This window comes from Rattus rattus, chromosome X (assembly GCF_011064425.1).
Source record: "Rattus rattus isolate New Zealand chromosome X, Rrattus_CSIRO_v1, whole genome shotgun sequence".
Lineage (NCBI taxonomy): Eukaryota > Metazoa > Chordata > Mammalia > Rodentia > Muridae > Rattus > Rattus rattus.
In genome coordinates, this window is record NC_046172.1 from 112944355 (window position 1) to 112956600 (window position 12246).

Here is a 12246-nt window from a genome sequence, read left to right on the forward strand (position 1 = left end):
TGACCCAAACCATCTTCAGCCTCCAAAGACAGATAGATTTTGCGGCAGCAATGGTGCTTCTGAACCGATGGGGACTAGATGTCCTTACAGCTAAAGAACATGGTCTTTGCCTTTTTCTCCAAGAATAATGCTACTTCTACATCAACGAGTCTGAAGTAGTGAGACACAAAATCCATCAGCTACATTCAGATATCCAAAAACACAAGGAACAGGTTCCTTTTACATGATTACCTACCACTGCCTACAGAGGAGGTTGATGCAAATGAGCCCTGATGATGAGGGTCAACTCTGCCCTAAACTTGATGATACCCCTAGATAGCAGGAAGCAGTTTAAGAGACTCAATGTCCCTAGTCCCACCTGACCATCTGCACCCTATTTCCTCTCTCTTTATAATAAAAAAGAGAGGAATGTTAGCATCAGGTACATACACGGACAGCTAGAAATATCTTTACAGCTAGTTCCCTGACCCAGCGATGAGACACGTCATCTCTAGGTGACCAGCTACAAGACACTTCACATCTAGGTGATAATGCTACTCCCACATCCATTGTCATGACATCCTCAACACATCCCTTTGTACATGTGTCTCATGTGTCATGGCCCAGACTTGTGCCCTAGCCCACAGCTCTCTCTTCTTCTCCTCCTCTTCCTTCTTCTCTTTCACCCCTCCCAGAGGTTGTGTTTGCCACTAAACCCCCCCACATGAGAACTGCAGCTTCATGAGTATAGGTATTGTGCCACCTATACTAACACTTTCATTATAGAATATTTATAAAAATCAATACAAACAGATATTTCTAAAAGTCGAATGCAAATAGGGGTGAGAGTGACTTGGGAGGAAGAGAAAACAGGGAGAGGGAAAAGGGGGGCAAGATCAGGTATGAGAGGAAACAAGGATGATATACAGAGGGTCTAGAATTTGGACAGAGGTATGTGGCAGTGGGGGATGGGAAACTGGAGGTAGCCACCAGCAAGTCCCAGATGCCAGGAAAGCAAGAGGCTCCCAGGACCCAACAAGGATGAGATTAGCTGAAATGCCCAACAAAGGGGAGAGAGAACCTGTAGAGACCATATACAGAGGTTAGGCAAGGCCCCCTGGTTGGGAGATGGGATTACCCACTCATCTCCAAAATTTTAACCCAGAATGGCTCCTGTCTAATGGAAATATGGGGACAAAATGTGGAGCAGAGACTGAAGGAAAGGCCATCTAGAGACTGCCCCACGTAGGGATCCATCCCATATACAGACAGCAAACCCAGACACTATTGCTGATGCCAAGAAGTGTTTGCTGACAGGAGCCAGATAAAGCTGTCTCCTGAGTGCCTTTGCCAGAGCCTGACAATTACAGATGTGAATGCTCACAGCCAACCATTGGACTGAGCACTGGGACCCATATAGAGGAATTAGAGAAAGGACTGAAGGAACGGAAGGGGTTTGCAACCCCATAGGAAGAACAACAATATCAACCAACCAGACCCCTCAGAGCTCCCAGGGACTAAACCACCAACCAAAGAGCACACATGGAAGGACCCAGGGTTCCGGATGCATATGTAGCAAGGATGGCATTGTCTGGTATCAATAGAAGAGAGGTCCTTGGTCCTGTTTCCCCAGGCTCGATTCCCCAGTGTAGGGGAATGCCAGAGCAGTGAGGTGGGAGTGAATAGATGGGATGGAGTGCATCCTCATAGAAGCAGGGGGAGGGGAGATGTGGTAGAGGAGTTGCAGAGGGGAAATAGGGTTAACATTGGAAATGTAAATACATAAAATAACCAATAAAAAAGGGGGTGATATTTACCGCCTATGTAGGACAGATCTCAATATAAAACATAGTTGAGAATATGGAATAGGTTCTAGATCTTTCATATATGGCAGAGGTACAAAATGGTTCAGCCACTTTGTTATTGAGATTGATGATATTTTATAATATTCAACATTAATTTATATGCAACCAGCATAAAGAATTTCAAATTTTCACTTTAGACACCTGAAAATATGTACACAGAAAGACATATCATGTTTATGTCCACAAAATAGCAAACTGTTTTACACCAACCTTGTTAAAATAAAAAGCAAGAATTAGTGAGTCCATAAGAAATCACATTCTGCTTCATCCACAGAGTTACTTACTACTTAGAAGTAAAGTGTAATTCCTCGTGAAAAAACAATGTACAGAAAATATCAGCATCATTACATTGAATGAAAGAAGCAAAAGCAAGCCACAAAGGCTGAATGTTATATTGTTATATTGTTCCACTTACATAAATTTCTAGAAAAATTCACATTGCAGATAAATTGCAAACCTGAAATGTTATGGCATCAGGAAAGAATAAGATATTTATGTTAATATATTTTAGCTCTTATGAGTCACAATGAGTATTCATCAATGTTTTCCTATTACTTCCTTCAGAAACCAAGGAGTTAAATTGCTGACGCAATATATGCATATTTTTAGTTTCACTGACTCCTGCCAACTTCTTCTCCAAAGTATGTAGAACAGTTTGCTGCCCCGCATTCTTGTTGGCACTTGATACCAGCAGATGTTTTTATTTGGGGCAATCTGATGAGTAACGACTACTATCACTATGCTAATTTAATTTGCATCTCCTTGATTAATAACGAGTACAGGCATGTTTTCATCTATTCACCAACCACTGAGGTTATCTATTCTGTGCATTAGCCATTAATACCTTGCATATAATTAACTTAGATTGTTTTAATGGATGTGATCCTTTGTGCAGTCTATATATATGTGTGTGTTACCTGTTTAAAATGTGTTTCCCATACCATTTGTTGTTGATATTGTTTCATTGTAATATCTGACAATACAGAAGGACATAGACCTTCCCTCTTGCTGTGGTCAAATGAATAAACCCTTTAATACTTAAGTGAAGGCGTTGTGTCTTATTCAAGAAGTCACTTCCTTAATAAACCAAACTAAACCAAATAGATGTATATATTTTTAAAAAGTGCATGGAAATAATGCAATAACCAATTTAAAGATATGAAAAAGCCAATAAAATTATTTTGAAATTTTCAAAAAGGATTGGAAGTTTCTTTCAAAATTTTAAAATCATTCTATCATCCACTTATTAAAATTGTCTGGAATTTATTTCTGTAGGACGCAAGATAGAAACTGATTTAATTTGTTCTGATATGAGAATGTGATCCTCTCTACATAATTAAACCCTTCCCTTGACTTGAAATGTGAGTTATGCAATACACCAAGGTTCCTTGTGTACCCAAGTATCTTTTCTCTCCCACTACTCTGGTTGCCTCTCTGCTCAAACATTATAGTCTTCTAATTACATGGTCTTTCAGAATTTTTCTATCTGTAGGACTGTCCTTTCTATTTGTTTTTCAAAATTATCTTGCATATTCTTGATTTCTTGATTTTATAACCAGCTTTTCAAGTTTCATAAAGTACATCCTTTGGAACTTCTAACTAATAGAGAATTTAATTATTGAGAAAGCAGAGATCTTTTGGTTGAATTTTCCTTTTAAAAGCATTCTTGCTTTGGAGATTATTTTTCAATGTATAAGAATATCCGACACCTCAAAACAGACATTTAAGAAAAAGAAACATAATTGCAGAACTCTCTTCTAGCATGTATGTAATAAGGAAAAGACAAATAACACACCAGCATTCAGAGCAGTGACAAACAGATTAAGGCAGCGCCATATTCCTGAGTAAGTCAGCACCATATGCTCGAGTTGGAGCTTGAGTACAATAAATGCTCGACTGTTCCCTAAGAACACATGGAAACTTTAAAATGAGGAGGATCTGGTTGATGCATGTGTTCCAATGAAGAAATAGCTCCAAGATAAAAGAAAGCTCCGTAAGAGCCGTGTGCACTGTGTTATCACTATTGGGAACATATAGACAAATAAGATATGTTCGGGATAGTATAAGCATAAAAACTCCCTCTGGTACCCACAACAACCTCGCTTTAGTAGCTGCATCTTAGAGCAGTGATTAGAAATTTAGGGGATGGTAGGAGGCTTGCTTCTAATTATGATCTGTGTGAAAATTATATATTGTTCATGAAATCAACTGTTTTAAATATATATAGATTAAATCAAAACATCATCTTGTGTGATTTTTAGACTGGCTACCAAAAGTTAGATGGCACTCTGGGTATGATACTTGAGGGTGTTCTCGGGCCTTCATCACAAGTGCACATAAGAGTATGTGCACTTAAACACACACACACACACACACACACACACACACACACACTCACACACACACACGCACACACACACACACACCTCCTCACACACAACTTGTGCACACATACACAGCACATACACAAAGGATGATTACATAGCATCAAAGAAACAGGAAACGGTTTCACAGAAAGATTCTGTTCCACTTCTAAACTCTTTTTCTGCATAGCCGGGAAAGCAGCAAAAGCATATAAACAAGTGCCAAGGAAATGAACCCGGGAGACACATGCAATCTGTCCAAGGAAGTATTAATGACAAGGTAACTGGTTTGAAAAACTGCCTCTGACAGCTTGTGTAAGAGGGCTTATAATTTGATTATAAAAACCAAACTATAGCAGTTGTGCTGTTAATTAGTATGCAGAATTTACTTAAGGTTGTCTGAAGGTTTGAGGGAAAAGAATTTAGATATTTTCAGGTTGTAGTTAATGATATAAATGGTAAAGCAGAGTTCTACCTCCAGTTTTGAGGGTCAAAACCTCCTTGAACTTTAAGACGAAACTATCTTCAACTTCTGCAATCAGCAAAACCATTCATTTGTTCTATAAAAATGCTAGTAAGGTATATTATGGAGTTTGCTACCTAATACAGGGACTCCTCAAACACCATTGCTTTTGAATCAAATAACTTTATGAGGTCAGCAGGACAATTCAAAGTAGGAAAAACTGGGTCTGTATTAATATAAATGACACCAAATTGTACAGTCAGAGTTAGCTGGGTTTAAAGCCTTGATTTCAGTCATTAGTTTCAGCACTTTTAGCGTTGTGCCCTCCTCCAAACTACTGCTTGGTACTTTCAACAGCTTCTGGGGTCTGACCTAGATGGATGGTGCATTTGACCCATATGACATGTCACATACTCCAATATCCAATTTCACACCATTAGTCGGCAGTCACTGAATGGGAGTTCAGGATGTCACGAGAACCCAATATCGATCTCTCAATTAAAAACCAAAGCTCCCCTGGGAGCCAAACTTAAAGATAATTGGTTTTCTTGTTTGAACTTTATCTCCCAGGTTCTGCTTGCAGAAGGTTGTTGCAGAGCTTAAAAGGGAGGAGATACATGGGTGAGCACTGTGTCCATTCTAAACCCAAAGGAGATTACTGCAGGGGCCAAAAATGCTTTTATCTCAACCACCTGAAAACTAAAAATACCTTCAGGTGGCATATTACTTAACTATTCTTTGTAGAAGCTTTGGATATTCAAGGAAGTCAGAAAATCATGATTGTTTAGAAAGAGAGTGTTGGAAAGCTGTGATTCATATGACTGTGCAACATTCAAGAAGGTAAAGTTTTACATCTGCCACCGTGTTGCTGGATCAGCTACTGGTTAAAAAACACAGTAATGTTACTGAGAAGCAACTACCCCTTTTAGCATCTTACTTTGGTCTTCTCAACCAAGTGTTTGGGGCTCTGAAAATGTAGATGGAACAAGAAGACAGGTTTGAAGAAAGTAAAGCGAACATCTCTATAATGGGCTCATCATAGATATCTAAGGATGGCTTAAGTCACCAAATTCAGATGGAAGGAAAACGATGAGGTAATTATTTTTATACTTCCTATCCACCTTCAACTAACTGCATCTTTTCAAAAATATTCTTCTGTCCCACCATAATGCAGAGACTCCAGTCATACTTCTCTTCTCATCCTAGACCCTCCACTTTCTTCAGAGTCATTACTTGCTCAATCACACATCCCCTTGTATGTCTTCCCTCCCTCCGTCTCTCTCTAGTGATACTGTTTGCTTAGGAACTAGGTTAAGTTTCTCCTGTAACAGTGAGGGCAAGAATAAGACTGTTCCATCAACTCTCTGTCTCTCTGCCTCTCTCTCTGTCTCTCTGTCTCTCTGTCTCTCTGTCTCTCTGTCTCTCTGTCTCTCTCTCTCTCTCTCAAAAATATTCTTCTTCATATTCTAATCCATATCTGTTACTTTCTCTCTGCTTCATACTCCCCTGCAGTCTATTTGCTCTCCTTCACATTCTGGAGTCATGACGCCCCCTTCACTAGAGACCGCACTTCCTCTGTGGACTCTGACATTTTCTTTGTTTCTCCCACTCCCATGACTCACTTTTGAATCTTTTTCATGTCTTTTCCTTCTCCAAAACTGTGTGTATTCCTGTAAAATCTCTTTAGTACGCAGATCACTAAAAATCTTTCTAAATCCAATGATCAACATGAATACCTCCTTACTAGACCCTTTGTTCCACATTCTTCCTGGAAGCCCTCTCTCTCCTAATTTTCAGGCTCTGAACCATCATAATGTCATTCTACCTCCCAAGATTTTACTTTCTAAGCAGCCTTTTCTATTTGTTGTTGTTAGGACTCTGTTATAGAAATTTACCACAGTGTCCTACATTTGCTGTTTAGCTCAGAACCATGGCAAACCCATATGGTTCCTATTATCCAGTTACCTGACCAAAACTTCTGGCTTTTAATGTAATTAGCATCTTGTAAATTCATGCTTACATCAATATGCATATGATTAACTTTTTGTCGCCAGGAGAAGCATCTATAACTGAAATACCACTATGTTGTGACAGTGTAAGAGTCATTATCCATTTTCTCGTCTGTAAGTCCAAGGAAACAAATCAAAGACCTACTCCCAAAGGCCTCACAAGATACTTAGAAGGATTCAAAGTAGCAAGAAGTCTGAAATTTTTCCAAAGGGTGCGCTGACAAGAAGTGAGTTAGCAAATGGCATGGAATCCTTCCTTCCGGTGCATACATATCACACATTAAGGTGCTTGCTTGGGGCACTGGAAATAAACGAAAAGAAAACTGAAGGAATGAATTAATGAGTGAATGAATGTATGGAGGAATAAATAAATAAATGTATATTGCAATGAAAGGAGCAAGAATTAGATATGAAAACTTGGTGCCAGTATCTACTCTGTTTTTTACTAGTCCTCAGACCTTAAGAAAGATATTTTAATTGTCTGAACCTTCTCTGACAGTGAGCAAATGAAGAGCTTCATCAAATGATAGATTAAAAGTCCATTCCCTCATCAGCATCCCATGCATTAATAATCAGTGGTAAAAAGGAGAGTTAGCCTCTTTCGGTGTAATTGACTTATTTGTAATTACTCTGATTTTCTTGCTTTTCTTCCCTTTCATTATTTTAACATAGCAAAGCCCCAGACTGATTTTAACCTAATATTTTCTTTGCAATCCCAGCAGCTAAGTATTGCCAAAGATTTTCTTAGTGATAAGTTTTCATTTATGTTTTGAGAATATCAGAGATTCATACAACACATTTTAATAATATTCATGCCCTGCTGAACTCCAACATATCTACGCTCAACTTCTATCAAGGATCTAGATAAATGGGTTCATTTTAGCTATATGTTATTAATCTATGATCTCAAATATCAAATAACCACTCAATACTGCCTGAAAATCAGGGTTTCTTTTACTGGGATATGGCAAATAGCCTAACTTCCGGGCCTGACTGTTTTAAAGCTTTCCTTTGCCCTCAAGCCTCCCACATACATTCACCCATCCCTTACAGAATGACCTGTAACATTTTACTGGAGGAACACAAACTGCAGATGCAAACTCAGACATCTCCCTAAGATTAAATGTAACAATTTAGCAGTGACTATTTCCTGTGCCCTTCCTCTTGACTAAGACAACAACAATATAAGGTGGACCTTCCTGAGTCACTTCCTGTCCACTTGGGCTCTATATTCCATTCTCTTTTACTTTCTACAAAATTGCACAACCTCAAATTACCACCTCATTTATTTATGCACCTTCCCTCCCTTTATTGTGGGCCATCCTTACCAGCATTGAAAAGGTAGGGTAGTGCTTATCTCTGTACAGTTCCTAACCAATTCGCCCATTTCACTTCTATCTCTATCATTCTCATTAGTTATTCACGTAATCAGTTTAAAAGATGAATTTATTTCCCTCACACTCCTACAACAAATTTAAGTATGATATTTTTCCTGCAATGTGAATCTTCTTATTCTATTTCCTCCTGGGTTTCAATCTCACATCTCTGACTTTTCAATCTCCCCATCTTTCTTCTTTCCTGCTTAACCTAAATGAAAGAAAAAGTCAAAGCACTGTGTTAAGCATTCTGTATTTTATAATCCTTCTGTAGATCATGCCATCCAGTCCAATTTCTTTGAATATTATTCATATTCAGATTACTTCTAAATTCATGTCCCAGTCTTGACTTCTCTTCTAGATTGCATACAAATTTGGCTGTGTGATCCTCCTTACACAGATTTTCACATACGTCTCAGACTCCCTGGAACTTTCCTTTCATGCAAACTTAACTATCTAAGTAAATGGCACCAGTTATTCAAACCGGAAACACAGCAACTCATTTCTGATCATTCACCTCTCCTGTACTCTTCACATCTAATGTTAGTAATTGTCACATTTCTACCTCTCAAACACATCAGTTTGTCTTCTTTCTTTCTTCTTGGCAATCGGGTATTCTATTGGGTCTCATACCATCTACTGCATAGCCTTTTAGTTTGGATCCTCTGTGAAACTCTTGCTCTGGTTTATTCGTTGCATAGCATCAAAAGTGTTTAAAACCATGCAGGAGATAAAATTGCTGCTTAATATCCTCCCATGGATTCATAAGCACTTACATATACTTTATTTAGCATGACCTATAAGAAACTATATCATATGCTGTACTCTTCCCCATCTTCCTTTTTCCTTTCTTCTCCTCCAAATACTTTTGGTCCTCCTCTTCTCTTTCTTTTTCACACATACTCTATCTCCCTATCCATCTCCATCACTATAATTTTTAGCTCTCTCTATATCTCTTTCTCTGGTTTACTTGGTTTAGTTTAGATTTTTAAGAATTATACTTTCCCTGGTTCAAGGCCTAGTACATTGTTTAGAATGCTCACCTTTATCCTCACTTCAAATGCTTGCCTTACCCTTTCCTTTGCTTCTTAGGTACCATGTCTTTTAGTCTTTTCTTGACCACCTCAGGCAAAATATCCTTCTTTCACTATGCATATATAGTGTATTTCTATTTTGTGTACTTGTTACACTCATAGTAAGTAGTTCAAACTTCTTCTATGGGCAACTTTTTTTCTTTTGGGAATTTACATGCCACCAGAAGTTGATGGCGGAAAGCATATATGTAGCAGATGTGCAGCTTAGCTTTCACGTGGGTGGGTTCCAAACAACTAGAGTGGCAGTTATCCCAAAAGCTGTTGCCTGTACATGGGATATGTTTTGCTAGCTGGGATGCCTTGTGTGGACTCAGTGGGATAGGATGTGTCAAGCCTCACAGAAATTAGATGTTCCAGGGTGTGGTTATACCCCACCTCCTCAGAGGACAAGGAGAGGGTGGATGGGGGAAGGATTGTAGAAAGCAGTGACCAGAAGGAGGGCAGTGAGTGAGATGTAAAATTGAATAAGTGAAAAAATAATATATTAAAAAGGAAAAATAAAAACAAGAAAAAAGAAAAAACAGGAAATAAAAGCTTTCATTTTACATAAAAGGACAAGAACTATTAATGATTGAGATAGTACCACCCACAGGAATTTAAAAAAAGAAAAGAAAAACAAAGTAAGATTACCAATGATTGTATGCTACCTCTTATTTTCCAAATGAATGTTAGGAAATGTGCATATCTATGGGCCACAGTCACTTTCTAAATACAATAGGGCAATTTGAAACGTGGATTAACTTTCTAAATGACTCCTGAGAGACTTTGCTCAATCACTTTAAGTTTCAGAACCCTGAAGAAGCCAATTAGACTTGATATGGAGAAAGCCTCCCAACACTTTGACTTTTTTCTTCAATTAGTATTTGATCAATTGTTCTTTTTTAAATTTTTATCCATTTAGGTCCAAATCATGGCTATCAGTGAAGAAGAAAATATGACTCAAATTTCAGAAATAATTCTTTTGGGTTTTGGTGATCTTCATGGCCTTCAGTTTGTTCTTTTTGGGCTATTTCTAGCCATTTATGTGACAACTCTCCTGGGCAACATTACAATTCTCATCGTGGTATCAGCTGATTGCTCTCTTCACACACCCATGTATTTCTTTCTTGGCCACTTCTCCTTCCTAGAGATCGGCTACACAACAACAATTGAGCCCATAATGCTGAGGACATTGTTATCAGCTCACGTGCCTATCTCCTTTCCAGCCTGCGCTTGTCAGTTTTACTTCTTTGCTTCTCTGGTGGCAACAGAATGCTTCTTCCTGGCTGTAATGTCTTATGATAGATACATAGCCATCTGTAACCCACTACACTACTCTAGTATCATGGACTCCTGGGGTTGCTTCCAGCTAGCAGTGGCCTCTTGGTTGGCTGGATTTCTGGCACCTATCCTGCTCATGATCTTCATTTTCCGCTTAACATTTTGTTCTGCCAATGAGATTGACCACTTCTTCTGTGATTTGAAGCCCATCATGAAACTGGCCTGCACTAATACTCAAGTAGCTGAAATGACTTCTTTTATATGTACCTCATTATTCGCTCTTGCTCCCTTCCTGCTAACCTTGGCTTCCTATATTCACATCATTTGTACCATTCTAAGGATCCCTTCTACCACAGGGAAGCGGAGGGCTTTCTCCACCTGCTCCTCCCACCTGATAGTGGTCAGTCTCTATTATGGGACTCTGGGCATTGTCTATGGGTTCCCATCAGTGCCTCAGTATGAACGTATATTGAAGTTGCTTTCTCTTCTCTATACCGTGTTTACCCCTGCTGCCAACCCTATCATTTATACCTTAAGAAACAAGGATGTGAAGGTAGCTCTGCGAAAATTGACACAATGGCATACATACCTGGTCAAAGAAAGTTGAAAAAGTGTATGGGCTCATGACATACTGAAAACTCATAAATAAAATTGAAATGCCCGTAGTATTCACTCTAGACAGTCTTTGAAACAAAAAACTTGAGTTGAGTCCATAGTTTGCCTAACACCAAGCCTATTGTTTTATTAACTGAGGAAAATTCGCTAGCACTCAAGTGTCTACATGACAATTTCTTGACAATGAAGAGAAACTCATTTTTCTTAAGAGAACTTTTCTTAGGGGAACATTTACTCTAGTTAACTTCACTTAGGAGAACAAGGCTTAGATGAGAGGGGAGATGAAGGAAAAGCCAAGGGAATGTAATTGAAATCTGAGTGTTCCTCTCCAAAGTCATAATAAAAGGGGGAGTGGTAAAAATATTTGAAGATTAAAATTATTTTCAGTTCAGGAATATTCACATTATGTAATTGTTTCTAGGACTTAAAGACATACACATGTAAGACTATAATATATCTGTAAGTGAAGAAAACAAGCAACAGTTAAAAATGGAGACAGTTCTCTCTCTCTCTCTGTGTGTGTGTGTGTGTGTGTGTGTGTGTGTATTAACACACACAATCTAGTATGTACAATGTATAGAGTTTGCCAACTCATGTGCAAAAGATATAAATTAATGCTGGTTGTTATGGTGCTTATCCTTACCCTTAATTTCAGAACTTGGGAGGTAGAGGCACATGGATTTCTGTGAGTTTGACATGAGCTTGTTTTAGATAGTCAGCAACATGACAGGCAGGACTTCATACTGAGCTCTCCCCTCAGGGAAAAAAAAAGAATAAATTTAAAATATTCACATGTAATTGTAGATACATAGAAAATCCATATGGAATTTCTAATATCTATAGTCTCTTGGTTGGAAAAGTTAATTTAGGGGACGTAAACCTTGTGAGGTAGGAATCATGTTAAATTAACTAACTTTTGAAAAGGTATCTGTGTTTAATAGCTTACTATAAAAAAGGTAAAATGTTGAATAAACCAATTTCAGATATTGTGTTGAATATTTTAAACATACAGACATAAGACAACTTATTGTCTTTTAAAAACAAGTTACGAAGTTTATAAGCACAAAGTGCTTCTCACCCATTTGGACTTCAGCTATAGCGCATTTATCAAATATCAATGTAATCACAAACATTTATGTAAGTGTATACTCTGTGCACAAAAGCACTGTTTTACGTGAATTTCTCTTGTTAATTCTTCATTCTGTACACTGATCTATCGTTT

General features: G+C 38.2%; 1 protein-coding gene across 1 annotated transcript; it reads left to right on the top strand.

Moving 5' to 3' along the window:
• The first annotated feature begins 10083 nt into the window (after positions 1–10083).
• LOC116888333 (olfactory receptor 11L1-like) lies at positions 10084–11016 on the top strand. Its single transcript, XM_032889604.1, has one exon. It carries the CDS (start codon positions 10084–10086, stop codon positions 11014–11016), a length of 933 nt encoding a protein of 310 aa, XP_032745495.1.
• Positions 11017–12246: the final 1230 nt, after the last annotated feature.